The following is a 19,869-nucleotide window of genomic DNA, read 5'->3' on the forward strand; positions in this document are numbered from 1 at the left end:
TCATGAGGAAGCTTCTCCAACACACATATTACACTGCCCTCTCCCCACATACACAGCACACTATCCCATCTCCCCTGTCATCCCCCCAACACACACACCAAGACCCCTGGCAGTTGGGTTAGCCCCTTGAGCCAGTGAATCTGCCCAAGGTTTCTTCCTTGGTAAGGAGTTTTCCTTGCCCCTGTTGCTCTTGGGTGCTCCTTGTTGGTGCCCCCACCTTTCTTATGCAGCCCTTGCCACTTAATCTACTAAACCCCTCTTCTACTGCACTTTTTACCCCCAAATGCACAAATAGGCTGACACCAGACATTTCACTGCATTTCTTACTTCCAGTAACTATATGCATGTGACAATAAACTTCCTTGTATCCTTGTATCGTAAATAAAACATTTAGTTTGTTTACATTTGTTTTTGTTTAGCCTAGCCTACTATCACCCCATGTGTTAGGCTATTATCCTATCAGTTTATTTTGCATTAGTTTAAAAGTTTCTACAATGTAAAAATAGTCAGAACATAAATAAAATATTTTCTTTAAAGAAAGACCCATAGTGTCCAAACCTTTGTCTGGTTTACACACAAAAATGACATAGGCTTCATTATTTGTCAAGAAAGTAATATAATCAACAGAGAATTTAGAAGTAGGCCTAAATGTGCTCTGGTATCGCAGATCGACATTGCATAGCAGCAATCGATTAATCTTGGCTGATGAGTGTTGTAGTCATGTGCAGCCAAGTGCCGCTTGCTAAAGGAAATGAGTCGGGCTTTACAAAGTTTATGGAAGTTTGTGCGCTCCTAAGCCAAAGAAAGATTCGAATCGATTTATAGCCAATGAGTAGGTTTTAACTCTGAAATAATAATGCAGGCCAATCTGGACTGATGAAGTGCATCTAATCAAGTAAAAAACGCATTGAAAGTAAGTAAAACGAACTTGTATTTTTAAAATCACAGTGCAAGCTAGTTAGCATGCTAGCCGTTCAACTTTTTTTTTTTCAACGGGAAAACAACGCTACCGTGATAATAGGCCAATGTAGCACACTAGAAATACCGTGGATTCCTGTAATGTTAATCTATTTTGTCAAATTGTATGATTAGTCATTAACGTACCATGGTCTTGATCTTTAGAATGATTCATGAGCGTTTTAATTTGACCAATATTTGTTGTAACGTTAAGTTCCAGCCAGAGCCGTAAAGACTGGTTACAGTTAACGTTAACTTGTGTCGTTATGACATGTCGTATGTTAAACAAATTAGCCAACCGCAACCCATCAGATATTATTGCCGTTAACGTTGTATGTCTATTTTGATGAATACCCAGCCAGCTATGAGCTCGACTCGCCCTTAAATTCCGTCAGTTGTCTGTCTGCCTTTTGTTGCGTGTCGTTAGCATAACATTCCAGTTTTTGCATCCCAAGATCGCACACTTGTTTATGATGTTTTCATGATTCAGTCTAATTAGATAGTTATGAATAGATATTTAACGGTACACACAGTTATGAGCAGGGTTCAATTAGCTATGAGATATAAGTCAAATACTATTCATGTAGCCTACTTTGTGAGCCAGGGATGCAACCATATGCAGACCATGGGTTTCACTCACTCAGGCGAGCCTTTTTTTGTAGTGGGTCGTGCGCATTATATGAGAAAGAAATTAGGCCTATAGTAGTTGGACAGTATAACAAACAACCTAATAACAACCTAATAAACAAAGTTTGAGGTTTGTGTCTCTTTAAAAGAGTAGCTTTGCCAGCCGAAGATGAGTCATTTGACCCACACTGTCTGTAGCCTAGTGCTAAATACTGCCAGTCCACGCGCAAAGCATCCACATCCTCAGCGAACATATCTCATGCAACTAAATTGTTGTTTGTAAATTAGGTTATTGATTATGTTCCTGTGCACACCTGCTAGTTGGGATGTGAACTGACCATACTGGCCATTTTACAGCCCTCATCTGTTGGCTTCATCTGTCATTTGTACATTTCACAGTGCGTGTCTATGAGTTGAGCCTCCTGATCTGAAGAGGCACAACCATGGCGTCACAGTTCAGCATTGATGATGCATTTGTGCTGGAGGGAGAGGATGAGGGTGTCTGTCCAGAAGGAGACCTGGAAGGATGGAAAGGGAAAGACAAAGAGAGAGATGGAGAGATGACATTTGGCCCCCTGTCTTTTACCAAGCCACAGACTCATCCGACCACTGTAGCTGGCTCCCCTGAGCACAGCAACCTCAAATACCAGGTAGGTCTGTCTGTGAGCTCCCTCTGTCACTGACTTCAGAACAGATTGCAAAAGATATGCGGTAGTCTACCATTTACATGAAATGTAAAAAAAAAGGAGACATGTAGTGTGTGTGTGTGTGGGGGGAGGAGTCAGGTGACGAGATACATCCCTAAACCTGTAGTGTAATTTGCTCTGATAATGTTACTGATACATTGTCGCCAATATCATACAAGGTGCTGAGTCTGTGATGATACCAAGACATCTCTCTAAGGAAGTTAAACCCTAGTTTTGCAGACAATACAAAAGTTGTGTTTTATAGACTCAAAAATTCTGTTTCTCCTTTATTAGTATAGTGTCCATTCTTTCCTGTCTCTTGTATTTGTGATTCAAGTGCATCACTCATTTCTCTGCCTTCGACCATGTTCATCTCGTCCTTGAAGTATTTATTCAGTAATTTAGTTTGTTGATGTTTTCTCCTCTCTTTCCCCTGTGGTCAGAATCTGGAAAATGAAGAGGGCCTGGGTAACAGTGGTGGCTCCTCCTTCAACAACTTCTTCAAAATCAGGTTTGTTCCAGTGAGGCTTGGTGCCTGTGTGATCTGTGTGATTATTACAGCACTGTGTGGTGTATGTTGCTGTGAGAGGGACAGGGTGTAATAAAGCTGGTGCTCCTCCTGCTATTAAGCTCTGTGCTGTGGGCATAGTCCAACCATGATAAGGATCAAAACAGGGTTGCTTTGTTCATGTCGGCTTTGACTTCTCAGCATTGTTATCCTTTGTCAGATGTTTGTGTCCTCACTCTTACTCACTTAATCACAGGTCTGAGGTTCATATGTATGGATGGCACAATAGCATTTTCTCATGCCTGATGTTTTATTAGGTTTAAAGGGGTTTATTATTCCTATGTAGTGCCACGACCAAGATGCAAAAAGTTCACAAATAAGCTGGAACAGAATATTAAAATACTTAACTTTTCACATGTAAACAGTGTCACTCACAGTTTTCAACATGTAATAGAATAGCTCTACTGTGCTGTGGAGTTGCTAAAATCGTATGTGGGGTAGCTAGTAGAAACATAAACATCTATATGGAAGTAACTTAAGCATGTAGTGTACACAATGCCAGTGTTGTAATATAAATATTATACACAGGTGTAACAGTGTTAACATTCTGTATTTTATCTATGAATGTACAGCATTGGCTCTTTGTACACTAAATGATCACGCATTAAGCTTTTTCTTGCTCCAATTTTCATGTTCCTACCATTTTTGTCCCATCAAGAATTAAATCACACCTTGTTTGATCTTTAATATCAACATGTCCATATGTTATGGAGACCTAAAATATTGGCACAACATTAATAGACTATTGTAGTATTTACAGACTAAATACTGATCGGCGCCAGCTGGGTACAAAAATGACTTTATAATACCCTCAATATCACTCAGTGAGGGACCGCTACTGATCCTAAATATTCTATAATAGCACCTCTATCTATATGTAGGCCCTCTAGGCATCAGTCTGGGCTACCGACTAGAGCTGGGTTGTTTAGCCAGACTGGGAGTCCTTCATTTCATCTAGGCTGGCTCCTCTGTGGGTGTCACTCTCAGCAGGCTGCGTGCTCATTCGTTTCCTTTCCTTCCCTGACCATTTCACTCCATCCTCTCATGCTGCCTTCCTTCCTGGGTTCCATCCTACTCTGTTAGTGTGCTTCCTCTAGCTGCCACCATTCTGCTGGCCGCGTTAGACATGGCTTCGGAATGCTGTTATTTTCTGCTCTTGCCTTTTGAAGCCATTTTAAAGGCTGTATGAACACAGTTCTGCCAAGGCAGACAGGCTGTGTCCAGTCAGGAAAAACTGACCAAAAAACCCACTGTGCAAAATATGTTGTCTTTTGTTGTGTTTAGCTTTTTTGGGTCATTAATAGGGCAAGATTGGCTAGTGTTAATTAGCCAGTGTGTGTAGTAATTACTGCTCTACTGTTGTGGTGGGTGCTAGAGTTTTTGTGTCTTGTTTCATGCGTCAGTCCTTTTTTATTTTTTTTTGTCATTCAGAGCCAGTCAGTCTATGTGATTTTTTTTTTTTTTTTTTTTTTTATATTTATTGAGTTGGGCAGATTGTTGTGTATTCTGTAAGGAATACATACCCCTTGGCTATAATGGTCCATGGCCATGCTTTCTTGTCTATGCGTCAAGGTCTGTTTATCTGCCCCCCCTCTATCTGTCCTATATATCAGCCTGCCTCTGTGGCCTCTGCATCAGTCACTTTGTGATTGTGATGGCCTTTTTGTAGTTTCCCCCCCTCGTCTTTCTTATCTGATTGGTCTCTCTCTACCAATTTTATGGAGCTGCTTGCCATGGTAGAGTATTCAAGGCCTGACATGCTGTTTGCCTAAACCTGGGTTTGAAACCATGAGGTTTACTTACTATTTAATGGCATTGCTTTTGATGACATAATGGTTATGATAGGCTTTAATAATTTTTATGTGATGTAAATGATCAGCTATTCATTCATTTAAAATTAAGCCTAAAACTTCTATTGGGATGTCTCTTTTTTTTTCCTGAAAGACAATCTATTATATAACCTAAAGTAAGTCTACAATAAAATTGCACCCCGCACTAAATATTGGAAAAGTCTGTTTGAAGTTTAGAGGGGCTTCAGTAATCTTGTAAGTAATTCGCCGGTTCAAGCCCCGACCAGTGGGCTGCGGCTGAAGTGCCCTTGAGCAAGGCACCTAACCCCTCACTGCTCCCCGAGCGCCACCATTGTAGCAGGCAGCTCACTGCGCCGGGATTAGTGTGTGCTTCACCTCACTGTGTGTTCACTGTGTGCTGTTTGTGTTTCACTAATTCACTGATTGGGTTAAATGCAGAGACCAAATTTCCCTCACAGGATCAAAAGAGTATAGATACTTATACTTATACATATCTGCTGTGCGCCTTAAATCTTGTCACGAAGCAAGTGGCTACTGAGTCATGAGTCCAAACAGTGCTGTAAAAAACAGACTCTCCCTCCTCTCCTGCAGTAAATGAAAGTCTGAGGACTGCCTGTGTAATAGTCTAGTCTGCCATTCCTGTGAACACTGACGTGAAAACTCATAATTTATGCTTTACCCTCTGCTGCTCTGACGTCTACTAAGATGTCATTGGCACAAGTCATCACATATTCATTTTTGAATCTCCCATGTTTTGGGGGTATTTCACAATCAATGGCAGCACACGTTTGATCTTGAAATATGAAGCAACTTGGATCAGGCTGTGCAAATATTAGCTGTAGCTTTTTGGTTTAATGTTTATCTCTAAAAAACATTCCAAGAGGAGTAATGTGCGATCTGTAAAGTCCTAAAGGCTGTCCACAACAATCCCTAAAAACATAAATGTTTTCCTCAGTAAAACATCAAACTCTAATGCTGACAATGGGAAGCCAGAAATGACCCATTCAAACCACTAGCCTGAAGGGTCCTTCTGTTAGTGAATGCACAGCAGGAGCAAGTTGAGTAATTCCACTCTACTGTTGACCATGAGATGGGTATTTTGAATTAGAGATGCACTGCTGAAGTGGGCTGGCTGGCGCCAGGGCTCCTTGTCCAGTGTGAGTGTTAACAAGAGTCTGACTCCTGCTTCTTGTCCAGTGTGAGTGTTAAAGGGACACCAGGCAACGTTTTTGTGTTAATGAATCATCTTCATAAGTCGGTATATGGTTAAATGACTCATTACAGGGCGAATGAAGACTCTCTCGCCAGCTCCTACTGCCTGTAGGAAGAATATCCCGCTTGCAAGTTCGGTGTATCCGACCCGCCGACCTTCAATCTTAAAGTCTCAGACATCGCGAGAAGCAGGATCAGTTTACATCCTGCATCCCCAGCACAGAGGCAGGCTAACGAAACGCTAGCGATTGTTGCAAACGTGTGTATAATGGCAGAGCTGGCAAAGAAGCAGCGAAGACCCTTGACGGAAGATGCAAAGAAAAGGAAAAGAACTTTAGACCGAGCGAGGGCTCGCACACGTATCGACACGTACAGACGCTAGGGGGAGCTTTGTAGAGAAAAAGCATCAGGCTTGCCTGGTGTCCCTTTAACAAGAGTTTGACTCCTGCTCTGTTCCTCCACAGTGACCCGGCCACCCTCTCCTACTGCAGCTCCCAGTGGTCCTTTAGTACCCTCAGCTCTGTCACACAGCTTCCTGCACGCTGCTGCGGGTAAACACACACACACACACACACATTTTGCACTCAGTGGGCAGTCAGTGTATTTTGCTCAATCATAGTATGTTTGGCATGTTGTAGGTTAATGCAGAAAAAACACAGTAAAGACATCATCATTATTATTATATACTTACTACAAATTAACATTTGTATACATGTAGTATATAAACTCTTAAGCATAGTCCTTGCATAGCACCGATAGACTCTGAGCTCCATATTTTTAATTTATCCATTTTTTCCTTGTCTCTCTGTTTCTCTCTGCCAGTTGGACATCTCACCCTCTTGTGAAGAAGAACAGGCGGATAGTTCTAGCTTCATTCCTCCTCCTCATCACTGGCGTGGGTGAGTTATCCAGCAAGACGGAAACAAACCTTCTCAAACTCCCAGCAATCCACCACCTCGCACACCGACTATGAACTATAGAGCAATGTTGCAACACTTACTTCTCTGGTTTCTATAGCAGTTATCAATGCATGGTGTGCAAATGTTGTAGCTGCCCTTAGCCTTGCCCCAACATGCCACTCTTTGTCTCTCCCCTTCCTCAGCCCTAATCTTCACCGGCATCGTCATACAGTTGAACCCAGATGCAGGTAAAGTGTGGACTCCTATTTACATACGTGTGCTGTGCTCTTTGCTCTGGCATCTGTGGTCTCTAATCTGGTCTCCTCTGATCTCTCTCACCACAGGAGTCTCCAGCGCTATCTTCTTTGTTCCTGGATTCCTACTCTTTATTCCAGGAGGTATGTGCTCCATCTGTCTAACTATTGGTTAAGTGACCCTGGGCACCTTGAAAGGCATATATACACATTGCACACACATACAAACATACATTGTGTTTGTAATGGACTTGTCCAGTGATAATACTCGACTGTAATTCTTTCTGGATTGTATTACAATAGTTACATGTGTGGTCATTCTGTGATCTGAATAGGAGACTGTTTGTGGTTTGGCTATCTCAGTGTAACCTTTCTTGGGTCTTATCTTTGACTGAGTGTGTATTTTTCCTCCCTCAGTGTATCATGTGATCTACATAAGCTGTGCTGTCCAGGGGCGCAGAGGCTTCAAGTTCTTCTACCTGCCGTACTTTGAGAAGTGATCTCACTCCAGTTTGCCTGTCTTTTGTGCCAAAAAATTCCCAATTATTGGGTGAGAGAGAGAGAGAGAGAGAGAGAGGAGCCCACTGTTGTATGAACTACCACTACTAACACAGAACCACTGTGCAAATCTGCATGCTTCCAGCAAAGTATTTGGAAGGGAAGGATTTTTTAGTGCTTGTATATTGATTTTTTTTTTTTTTTTTTAAATATCTGTGACACTACAATTTCTACTCATCTATCATGATTTTGTTTTTGTAGTGACAACCATTTTTAAATATGTGTTTTTCACCAAATATTTTTAAAATCAGTCTCTGAATGTTCCTTTTGATAAGAAACAGGAGACAGCAATGCATGCCATAGTGCCATACATGTGGGATTTAGACCCACTACAATAATTAAACAAATCAAATATCTGTCTTCCTGTAAACGTGCTGTTTTTGTTTTCTTTTTAAAATGTTAAAGTATATATTTTTTGTGATTGTTTTTCTAAATGGAATTCAATGGTAATTGACAACAGCTATCATCAAGCCTTATTAGGGGCAGTAGACTTTTGTTGAAAGAGACATTTTAAGAAATATGGCAACATGCGAAGAGTAGTTGGAGAGAAGTGGTAGAAATCCTGTGGTCATCCACAGGTCTTTTAATTGATGGATTTGGGTGGCTTAGTGACCGGTTTATAGGGTGGCTTAGTGATGTGATCGATTACAATGTATCTCAGTGCAAACATCTGATGCACAGGCCTCTATGACATTGAGAGCCTCCCATATCAATTTCAATTCAAAGTGTCATAATGTTGTTTTAAATTATGTAGAATTATGTTGCTTTTATAGTAGTTAACAATTGCTTTATGTATGTTAACAACTTTTTTTTTACCAAGCCACTTGCCATCCTTAAATGTTGTGCAATCTCACTTTGTATTTATCTGTGTGCCCTATATTATGTTTTTAACTCATTCGTGCAACTTTAAATTATGTCTCTGTGCTTCTGCTGTGGAACCCTGTTTGGATAGTTCAGGGGTGTGTTTCCCAAAAGCATAGTTGCTAACTAAGTTGGTTGCAAAGCAATTTCCCATTGCCAACAAACTAAGTTGCTAACAGGTTAGCAATTATGCTTTTGGGAAACACACCCCTGTTCAGTTGACAAATACTAGGAGGTGCCTCAGATGTCCAAAGTCCTGGAGGACATTCCATTTCAGTCTTGTTATGCATTTCTCTATGCTGACAATAATAAAAAAAAATGTGATTTTATCAGTTTGAAACCAAACATCTGCTTTGTTGTAATTTGTGATAATTGGATGCCATAGTTATTTGTTTGACCTTGACTATGATTTGACCGGTATAGGAAGTCAAGTCCACTGGTAACCTCAAATCAATGAATCAACTCCTACTCTACTGACTAACACAATATGTGATTATGTTAACATTTTTGAGGACAGCTGTTAATCTGATATCTGATTTTAGAGTGCTTCCTAAATGTGGGGATATCGCCTTTGTTTTGTGCTTTAGCAATACCACCACCTTGTGGCAACCTAGTGTTATATCAACACAATGTTCTAAAGGCCACATGGTGGTTGTGCATCCGTTTTGAAATTCTGCAGAACTCCCTGTAAAAATGAATTCAGATAAACAATTCCCAGCCCAACCAGAAATTCTGCAATTTTGTTAAATATGTCAAAGATTACATTACTAAATACAGATTTAAATTTTACAAGACACCATTGTTGACTGCTAAGTAAATACTTTCCTATATATGAAGATGATTGATTTAACTGTCTTTTTTACACCTCTGACCAATGACAAGATGGCAAACAAACCCTAATGAGCAAACATGGTGGGGGGAAAATCTTACCTTGTATTGGGAATACATCTCAAGTGTACTGACACTTAATGAACTTCATGAAGATATTTGATGCCACCTGCTGGCTGAACAGAGCACACTAACTAGACACATACTAGCAAAACTATCACTAACATGAGTAATAAAGACCCATTGCAAATAAACAAATGAAAATGTTATCACTGGTCATTTTATATTAAAGGAACCATATGTAAGATTGTGGCCAAAACTGGTACTGCAATCACTTTCAAATTACTGTAGAGCGGTGTATCCCCTCCCCCCTGACTCGAGGTTGCCAACCCGGATGCCGAAACACTACTGAGTTCGTGATTAGTTAGTACATAGGTGGAGGGTGGCGCATCAGGCCAAAACACAACATCAACATCAGTTGAGGGCTGCACATTTTTATTTTTTTTACAATATCCTGGCCGGACTACTGTTGTCAGTGATATAAGTATTTGAAATGAACATGATTTCTTAATGTCTAGTGACATATCAGGGCCATTTTATGATTAATTGAAATACATCTCTTACATACGGTTCCTTTAAGTCATGGTCCACACACTGAGGAATTTCAATGAGCCCTGTCCAGGTAGAGATGCCCCCATACACCAAACTGGAGTGAGCATCAGGGGTTGTGTCCCCCTCCTCTGCCCTATAGATTTCCCATCTGTCCCTGCTCTACAGACCAAACTCATACACAGGCCTCTTGATTAGCTGGACATACTATGAAGACCATTTAGATGACGCTGATTTTTAATCAGGTGTGCTTGCAGCAGGAACTGAAAGTGTAACCAGGGCAAGAGAGCTCAAGGAGCACAACTGAGAAACCCTGCCCAACCCATCTTCATGCCTTGAACCTTCATATTTCCCAGTCTTATGTAGTGTTGAATGTCCATAGAAAGATTTTCAATAATTGTCCAAATACAATATGTCCAAAGTGTTTAATAAAAGACATTAAAAGAAATTCAGTTTTCAGTAAAAAAAAAGAAAAAGTTCTCCAGATATACATTTAAAACAATATGGATTCAATTCACCAATGCTCTCTTCTTTTTTCTTTTATTTGCAATATCGGTCAGCCTTCATCTTGGATCTCCTGCAAGGATGAAACAAAGTTTAGAGGAAATATTTACACATTACTTAAATAAAACGTTTTGGAGTAGGACCAAAGGTAACCTGGCATTTAACCCTTAAAGGAGTACCGTCACACCGGTGTGATGGGAATGTTGAGAAATGAACATTCTAAAGAATATCTGGGTTCATTGAATTCAACATAGAATTTTAGAACCTTCAATTGTTGCGGAACTTAGAACGTTCAAAAACCTACACCTTTAAGGGTTAATGTCATCTCTGTTGTTTCCCTGTACCTGTCTAGCAGGGCCTCATGGAACTTGCCATCAGTTCTGGCTCTCTTCAGGTTACCGCTGTCCTCCTCATTCACTCTGAGCTTGCGGTCCTGGAAACTCTGGAATTTCTTTCTGAAAAAAATAAAAAATAAATAAAAAATAAAAATCACAGATAAAGTTTAAGGTCACCCCCACAGGCACGTACGGGACATAGGGCTGCTCTTTTCTGCACACTTTTATAAAGGAGGAAGGAAAGAAGGACAGAAAGTCAGTCAGCTGTCAGAATCCTGTCAGATTTGGGCAGGTCTACAATGCAGACGTGGAGGTGCATTAATAGTGGGGCAAGACCTGAAAGGTCAATGTGCACTTTGCTGGGGCAAACTGAGTGACTGTCTTGACAAGCAAAGCCATGTGATTTATTTCAACTCACTCACTAAATGCCACAAAGAAGCAGAGGGCATTGATTTAGGTGGCCCCTGGAAATGTTTGATTTTCCCAACACTTTAAGTCATCTGGCTTGGCGTAAAGCAATTACCTCGCCTGTCACTACTCCCCACCGTACAAACAAACAACTTGTGGGCCTCACAAACGCTTGCAGTCTTGTTGACAAAAATGGACATAATGTGACCACTTCCTACTACGAACACCATTCTGACGTGGCCCTCGTGAAATGTCACATCACATAAAGTGCCGTTTTATTTCCCCAAATATCCAACAGTCTTCTCGGCCGCTGCACACTGACCTTGCCTTTTAAAATGGGAGCGGTGACTGACAAGCCCGCTCAGAGGCAGAGAAGGGAACTTTAATATCTCATGACAACAGCCTCCCCTGGATCTGCGTCCCATCTACCCATGCGCACTGATCTCTAATCTCAGACCAGTGGCAAGACTACAAGCATGCTCAACTCAACTACTTCACCCAAGAGAGTATCCTTAAACCTTAACCAAGACTGGAATAATAGTTGATTATATTTGAAATTATTTTCAACTAAAAACAAAAAGAAAAATAATGTGGCCTAAAAGAATGAGCTCACAGATAATGAAAACAAACTTGAGACAAAGTGTCGATTGGTATGCTTCCACCTGCCCTCATCAGTTCATCTAGCTTGTATAGAGATTATGCCAGATTGGGTGAATATCCTTCAACTACCTCAGGAGAATTCAAATCACACTGTAACAGAGGCAGGCACGTGCGGACAACCAGAAAACAGTATGCTTTTGGCTCATAACCGGCAGAGAGGCATAATGAGCATACCGTCCCCCGAAATCCATTCCAGAGCTCCACACACACCACACACACACACACACACACACACACAAGCACCCATCAATAGCATAGGGAAAAAACAGAGACACACTCACACGTAGTTGAGCTCACAGTTCTTGACGTTGCCCCGGTCTTCGTCGGCGATGTCGTCTTTCCGCTTGACCTCCCTCTCTACGCAGGAGCGAATCTGACAAACGGGGCAGCCACAGGACAGGGGACACACAAAAGCAGAGAGGGCTCCATGTCAGGCGACGTGCTCTCCATTCCCTCTGGGGAACGCTCACACAAAGTGCTGTTCCATCTCACCCCTGCGTGGGGTAAGCCCAGTAACAACATGGCACAGCACGCAGTGAGCAGCAATACAGCTTCTCCACAAGTGCTAACCCCTGAACTGAGACAGGCAAACCATTACATAGCAAAAGGTGCCTCATCTGTCTGTCGGTGTTAGTATGTGGTGAGGGCTAAGGGTAATTTACAAATGCTACAAACGCCAGCACGACTTAAGATAAACACCATCCTTATTGGGCTGAACACATGAACGGTCAAGGCCTGCAGATCTCAATGACCGCAGTGATCTTTATGTTTGCATGGCATCTGTCTGTTTTGCATGCATTTGGTAATGTTTTCAAAAACAAAGTTGAAGCATGCCCCGTGGACCGCAGATGAAGTGGAATTAGGACAGTGAGTGTCTCACCTTGACCATTTCCTCCTCGCCGGCTGTCTTACTGTGAGCTACGATGTCTCCACTCTCGCTGTAGGAGATGAAACAGCTGTTGGCTGCCATCAGAGCCATTTTACCCTGAGGAGGAGAGCAAGAGAAGTGAAACACCAATTCAAGCATGGCGAAAGCAAATCTCATTCTGTTTTAACAGAGAGGAAGATTCAGCACAGAGGAGGTTAAAAACTGACAATTTGATACTCGACTGGAGCACAAATGCACCCCTGCCAAAAGAAGGTTAGTAATCGAACTCTTGAACAGTTGTTAAAGCCATCTATACTGCCAACACGTCCAATAGGCAATGCCAAGAAGAGATTCAAGAGCCTGGTCTTGATTAGGCAAAATCTAATCCGTCATTTCCCTTTTTTTCCTTCTTTCAAGTGCATGCCACTGTCAGCAAACTAATACATCATCACACATGCTTCATATAGTTTCATACAACATTGCACATGCTTCATATCGTTTCATACATCACACATGCTTCATATAGTTTCATACAACATTGCACATGCTTCATATAGTTTCATACAACATTGCACATGCTTCATATAGTTTCATACATCACACATGCTTCATATAGTTTCATACAACATTGCACATGCTTCATATAGTTTCATACAACATTGCACATGCTTCATATAGTTTCATACAACATTGCACATGCTTCATATAGTTTCATACAACATTGCACATGCTTCATATAGTTTCATACATCACAAATGCTTCATATAGTTTCATACATCACACATGCTTCATATAGTTTCATACATCACACATGCTTCATATAGTTTCATACATTTCAAGGTGGTGAAGTAGGAAATTCTCTGTTTATGAGAGAACACACACACACACACACACACACACTTTATTGTCTTGGTATTTAATTAGATCTGTGTGTTATCTGTGTTGCTATAATATGGATGTGGGGCAGTACACTGGGTACTACTCAATGTACTGAGAACAGGTGCTGTCCAGATGGGAACTCTTTTAGCTAAGCTAGATTACTTACAACATGGGTTAACTTTCATTTGTGTGTTATACAATGATTCTGATATGTACAACTGCTTGATTGTTCTCTTCATCGGATGATGTTCTCCATGTTGATACACCCAAATGTCAAGCATAATATTGATACATGCAAAGGCCAGTCATTCTGCTGTATACTGGTTGAAGCTTTTGAGAACACTGTTGTTGTTGTTGTTGTACAACGTCAGTTGGTCATATTGCATCCCAGGCCTGCCATTGAATCTGTTCCTCTCTGTTAACAGAGCTCGTCACATCAGCGCCCATAAATACAAGAGGGTTTTCAGACTGGTTTTGCAATAAACGCGTACTCATTCCACATGCGTACTCATTTTGCAACAAACGCGTACAAACGCATACACATTCCAAAGCTGCAAGGTGCAAGGAATATAAGCGCGTATTCATTTTCAGGTGGTATAGTCATAATATGTGTTTAACAAAAAAAAATACTTGATGTCAGAGAACCACTTACTTCCTCAAACACAGGCTCCCACTGTTCCCGAGAGCCAATGGCGTCGGAACGACCCACCACCACACCATCAGAGTTCACTCCAAGATACTTCCCATAGCCAGACTTCAGAGCTATCCTAGAGGGGCACACAATGTCAACATCAGGGAGTTTTTTTAATGAAGCCAATTGACAGGAACAAAGCTAAATAGTGGAACAAACAGAATACATACACTTCAAAATACATTTTTGACTAATTCTCCTCATGCCATTAACCCACAGGCCCAGCAGGTTAATTAGCGCACAACACATTCACTGTTCAGTGCCTGCTTGCTTACGTCAATAGCCACTGAACAGTTCACTTAACCAGGCAATTTCATTTTAATACATCATACATACAGACATGAGTCTTGGTCTGTGTGCTTACCTGCTGTCCGACACTTTAATGGCTGTAAACTGCTCTGGTGGGTCAGGACCCTCATCCTCTGCAACATCAAGCAATTACCATCATCACACAGCCATGTTGTTTTCCATTACAGCATGCATATAATCAGACACCATCATGCCAGTGTGTATCTGTTCAAAAACTAACATTAACAACATGGCCGCGAAAGCGATTTAGCACTGCTGTAGCCTGATTACTTCCTGGTAATCACATTTACTGTGCCCTTCTTGACACACATATACATACTTGACACATACTCTACAGAGCTCAATATATCCTGGCATGAAACAAAGGGAGCTTCCTGCATGCATGGCATGTGTCAGGTTCCTGTGGTGAACCCTAATGCAGTGCTCGGTGCAGCAGAAAATGGCCCTCTTGAACGCAGTGGAGGGTGTGCTGCAGGAACACCCTAATGGTTTCAGCTGGTCGCTCTCCATTAGCGCTGGAAGCTAACCCCTGCTCTGGTGATTGCAAATTGATTTCTGAGGGCAGCAGAGGTGAGACGTTGGTGTGGTGTGCAACGCACACAGCTGAGCACGACAGGCAGAAAGCAGCAGGACAGGAATCAGGGAGGTTAGAGAGAGGGGTAATGCGTTTCATACGATTCTAAAACGCTCCCAACAAATTGCAGCCCAATTTGGCCACAAAACTGTTACGATAGATAACATGGTGTGAGAGAGATGAAGAGAACCAAGAAAGGGTGTGAGAGAGGAAGAGAAAAGACAGACAAAATAAAGATAAAGTGCTCGACACTGTGACTTATAGACCGGCCCACGTTTGCTATAGTGGTGGAAATTGGATAAATGAAGCAACATTTCAGCTCTTACTATCCTGTAGTTTGTATTAGTACCATGGTTCAACAAATGTGTAAAGGTTATATAATAATTCACTTCAACTGAGAAGTTAACAAAAATATATTCCACAAGTTAACAAAAACAGAAAGAAACCCTTTGAAATGTAGCCTATCCCACGCTTCCACAAAGAGGCATATTGAACTAATGTTTAGGCTACATGTTTTTTGCATGGGTAGGCTATATTGTTGTTTGGTGATTTAGCCTACTCCTTTACTACACCCTCGTCTGAGCAAACAAGGCATATAAGTTCATCATGTAGCATAATTGCTCTTTCTTACATTAAATAACTTTAATTTATCCTCTCTACTTGTTCTTGTAGTCAAGGCCTCCTCATCACTTATTTCGGGCTCATCATTTTCAGTGGTCGACTGGTTGATCTGCTGCTCAGAGGCTACAATTTTTACCGCATAGGCCTAAACTGATCAAGCTTCAGTTTTGTTATCAATATTTGCAAAAACTTTTTGGAAAAGACAGGCTATATGGACCCAACCAACTCTTTTTTTGGGAGGTGAGGACTCCCTCACATGGTAGGCGACAACCGACCGGCCAAAAGTGAAGCGGCCCACCGGGAAATCTCCCGATTCTCCCGATTACCCACCCTGGGCCTGCAACAAGGCATATTACAATGCCTGGCTCTTCACAGAAAATAATCCAGGACTACCATCAGATCCTTTGTTCTTTACAATAGTCACTTAATGATCATCTCAAGCGAAACAAGAGAACCAGGGATATTCAGGTGAGCAGCACAAGCCATCTTTACCTCCTGTGTGAGGTGCTCCCATGGTGAAGAGTCCAGTGTCAAGGGCATGCACATATGCATTGCTCTGCATTTCTATGGCAACTGTGCCCGTGATCTCCCCAATGCTGTGGACAGCCCACCATCCTCCTTAAAAAGAAACATGATGATCTGGTCATCCTCCTGAGATCTGTAATGTCCTACAAATTTGCCATTTCTCATACATCAGGAAATAAAAAATAAAAACCTTGATTAGAGTTTCTCAAAGCCCATAATGACATCCTCAAATGCCTTGTGTTGTCTGCCCACCAAATATATTCACTTTACTGTTATAAAGGAATGCGTAGGATAAATCTGAAAATATTCAAGTTTAAGAAACTGGAATCTGAGAATTCTAGCTTTCTTCCTTAAACTCTGGTTAATCAATTACCGAAATTGTTGGTGATTCATTTGATAGTTGACAATTAATCGATTAATTGCTGTTGCCCTAATAATATTAAGAACTATAAATTTCCAATAACAACAAGAGACACACTTTTTGGCCAGGGTATGCACTGACTGTGCAAGATATACACAAAACCTCCAGTGTTCAACATGTCTCCTAGAATGGCTTTAAGTGCCTTATGTTATTTATTACTCTAGGGTCTGAGCCACACTCTGGCCTGAAATAGCACTATAAGAGGCAGCAAAGTGACTCAGAAGCTAGTGGCCCTGTAAGCTTGATGTACCTCTTAACAGTTCATATTTTCATAGCACACGGTACCACATTTTGAAATCTGATCAGAACAGCAATCCAGCTAATGGCAAAAACCTTAGGTTCATTCTTTGAACCCAGCTTCTTCCAAACTGCTAAACTGATATCTCTGACATGCGGACTAAACAAGCTATTTGATGACGTCATCTTAGGCTTTGGGAAACAATGAAAAATCTAAATTTCCCCCTACAATTTTTTGACATTTTATGGACAAAACAACTAATCAAGAAATCAAGAAAATGATCAACAGGCACACCATTCCATTCAATGCAAAAAGCTTTATCGTCATTGCCATCCTGCTGAAAAAAAGCTAGAAACCAGCTTATGGTCATGCTGGTAACCAGCCTGCCAAGCTTGACATGGTTGGTGTAAGATGCTGGTTTGCTAGAATGACCAACATAAGCTGGCATGGCCAGTTAAACCAGAAATGGAAGATCAACAACACCAGCTAAAATGACCAGGTTGAGGTGGTACGACAAACAAAACCATCTGAATTACCGGAATTACCGAATCGTAAGCCGGGTAAACCAGCTAGACCAGCAAAACTCTTGTAAAAAAAAAACATACCTTCAGCTGGTCAACCATCATAGGGTGGTCAAACAAGCTGGTCAACAAGCAAACCACCTCAGGCTGGTAAAGCATTTTCCCCATTCATAAAGAAAGTGTTGCCAAAGCATACAATATGGTAACAATATGTAGCAACACATTCACTAGTGACATTTTGTCACACATTTTGTGACTTTACTTACCGACAACATCTTCTTTCTCCTTATCGTCATCTCTTTTCCGCTTTTTATCTTTGTTCTTCTTCTTTTTACTGAAAATGAAGTTAGTGAAATGTTACGTAAATGCAGTTTGTAGAACTCTGCCAATAGTATTCTTATTATACTTATAGTGTATATCTTATATTAATCTTTACACATAGAATCACACAGAAACACACGCATGCACGCATGCGCGCGCACACACACACACACACACACACACACACACACACACACACACACACACACAAATGTGAATCTGTTATAGAAGAATATGTTTGAGGCACATCTGTGATTTGTATTTTTTTCTAAAAAATAAAACAGCTGAATGATCATCCTCCAAGAGTGGTGATTCCATAATTATTGCCAGGGCTTGTACATGAAGGATTACTATTCGAGGAACATTCTCAGTTTGATACCTCCACAATACAAGAGAAAACGGGCATATTATAATCAAACAATTTGGCAAGCATGCATGACACAAATTGAAATTAGGCTACTTAGACTGTTTGCGTTTCTGTCGGGAAGATGGACAAATGCATCCATCAAGTGTGCACTGAATGCATGGGGATACAGAAAAGCGCTACTGTCCCCATTCTTTAAAAATGTAATTGTGTGTAAGTCAACAGGCGTTATTGACAAGAAGCAACAGACACAAAAGTCGCCCTACCCCAAGTCAATGCAGACACGATAATGTGCACGTTAACCTCATTATTAGAGGTCCGCAAGAAACGCGACGTAAAGAGTTTACGTTGTGTATCATCAAAGCCTACACAATCAAAAGCAAGCAAGTAACAGTTGCCAGCAAGCTTGTAGCCACCAAAGGTAATGCGCTGTGCTAACCTAGTAGCAAACGTTATTGTGAGAAATCTGGCGAAGAACGTCAAACTCATAGAAAAGACTGCGACAATATTTCGGTCGTACAAATATCTTTCCTGGTGGTATTAAAGCAAATCTTATCAATTTACCTTTTATCTTTCATCCCCTTTAAAACTAGCTTTGTAGACTTCACACTTGAATACGCTGCCATTTTTTATCGTAGCCTACTTTTAAACCAGACCAGACCTCCTGTGACAAAAATATACCGGGTCAAGTCGTTATACTTCCGGAGTGTAAAATAGAAAAATAAAAGTACCCGGATAATGCACTTTTCAGGGGGAGGACTTTTGTAGTGGAAAAGTATTTATTCTTAGATTGGTTCTATGGAGTGTGATCCCCACCGTGGGCGCATGAAATATTTCAAACTCAGTCCAGTTCAGATGACATCCATCAAATGTTTCTTTCTAGTTGCAATAATGGAGACAATTAGATAGATAGATAGATAGATACTTTATTGATCCCCAGGGGAAATTAAAGGGTTGAATAATTCAATTATTAGGGTTGGGCTATGGCTACCTTTGGCAGTGGCATACCACCACTTTGCATCTTGCAGAATGTTCTTGCCTGAAGTGTGGACAGGTGGTGTCTGCTACAGACCACAATCCACTGCCTGATTCTCCACTCCATGCTGTGCAGTAGGGCTAGTAGGCTACTGAGTGTTCCCTAAGGTAAGGTGACCAGATTTCTGAGACAAAATCAGGGGACATTTTCAGTTCAGAAGTGTAATAAAACATGTAATGTTTTTATCTTTGTAAACTGCCCTTACCATTCAGTTTCTCACCCTAGTCTCCTAATGGCTTTACGCCAAACAACTTTGACAAGATTTGGGAAAGATTCTTGAAAGATTGGAGTCTTTTGAGGAAAGCTTGATGGGGGGCATTAGTTAAAAGACTAAGCTACAATCTGACGCTGGCGCGTCAGGGTCCAATTCACCCTTCGGGACTTATTTTCTGATAATGATCGGCATTACATATTTGACCGTAGAACGTTGGAAATCTCATTCAAGTCAATGGAGCGTTTATACTAGCATTGTGAGAAGCCGTATAATAAATAATTATTTATCATACTTCAGGCAGGATAAGGAGGTTGCAGTCTTTATACTATATGCCTATCAATGAACTTATGATGATGATGACTCATAACAGAAACAAATTGGTTGGGAATGGATACCGCTGGTTCTCTATATCCTACTATTAGTATTCGTTATGTAGGCAATATGACTAAGCTTCTGCAAAGAACTAAACACCAACCAAAATACAGGAAGTATCAGGTCAGAACAGAAACA

The 19,869-nt window shown here is 41.1% G+C and overlaps 2 protein-coding genes across 2 annotated transcripts; one reads left to right on the forward strand and one right to left on the reverse strand.

Moving 5' to 3' along the window:
* Positions 1 to 728: 728 nt before the first annotated feature.
* tmem134 (transmembrane protein 134) lies at positions 729 to 8,778 on the forward strand. Its single transcript, XM_048264707.1, has 8 exons — positions 729 to 913; positions 1,984 to 2,234; positions 2,714 to 2,781; positions 6,326 to 6,412; positions 6,684 to 6,760; positions 6,964 to 7,008; positions 7,105 to 7,158; positions 7,432 to 8,778. The coding sequence occupies exons 2-8, from the start codon at positions 2,028 to 2,030 to the stop codon at positions 7,512 to 7,514; spliced, it is 621 nt and encodes a 206-aa protein (XP_048120664.1). The 5' UTR covers positions 729 to 913; positions 1,984 to 2,027; the 3' UTR covers positions 7,515 to 8,778.
* Positions 8,779 to 10,278: 1,500 nt separating this feature from the next.
* On the reverse strand, positions 10,279 to 18,798 carry frg1 (FSHD region gene 1). The gene is made up of 9 exons (XM_048264294.1): positions 18,674 to 18,798; positions 17,691 to 17,758; positions 16,212 to 16,337; positions 14,580 to 14,637; positions 14,177 to 14,291; positions 12,658 to 12,762; positions 12,059 to 12,150; positions 10,719 to 10,829; positions 10,279 to 10,447 (listed from the first exon to the last, which is right to left on the reverse strand). The coding sequence occupies exons 1-9, from the start codon at positions 18,733 to 18,735 to the stop codon at positions 10,411 to 10,413; spliced, it is 774 nt and encodes a 257-aa protein (XP_048120251.1). The 5' UTR covers positions 18,736 to 18,798; the 3' UTR covers positions 10,279 to 10,410.
* Between the last annotated feature and the right edge of the window lie 1,071 nt (positions 18,799 to 19,869).

This window comes from Alosa alosa, chromosome 1 (genome assembly GCF_017589495.1).
Source record: "Alosa alosa isolate M-15738 ecotype Scorff River chromosome 1, AALO_Geno_1.1, whole genome shotgun sequence".
Classification (NCBI taxonomy): domain Eukaryota; kingdom Metazoa; phylum Chordata; class Actinopteri; order Clupeiformes; family Clupeidae; genus Alosa; species Alosa alosa.

What these genes read in the sequence shown, in the direction of transcription:
- tmem134 (XM_048264707.1), top strand. Translation starts at nt 2,028, where the DNA reads ATGGCGTCACAGTTCAGCATTGATGATGCATTTGTGCTGGAGGGAGAG. An exon ending in CCTCCTCATCACTGGCGTGG is followed by an intron (nt 6,761 to 6,963) that starts GTGAGTTATCCA and finishes CCCCTTCCTCAG; the next exon opens with CCCTAATCTTCACCGGCATC. An exon ending in CCTACTCTTTATTCCAGGAG is followed by an intron (nt 7,159 to 7,431) that starts GTATGTGCTCCA and finishes TTCCTCCCTCAG; the next exon opens with TGTATCATGTGATCTACATA.
- frg1 (XM_048264294.1), bottom strand. Translation starts at nt 18,735, where the DNA reads ATGGCAGCGTATTCAAGTGTGAAGTCTACAAAGCTAGTTTTAAAGGGG. An exon ending in ATTAAAGTGTCGGACAGCAG is followed by an intron (nt 14,292 to 14,579) that starts GTAAGCACACAG and finishes GTGCCCCTCTAG; the next exon opens with GATAGCTCTGAAGTCTGGCT. An exon ending in AACTGTGAGCTCAACTACGT is followed by an intron (nt 10,830 to 12,058) that starts GTGAGTGTGTCT and finishes TATTTTTTTCAG; the next exon opens with AAAGAAATTCCAGAGTTTCC.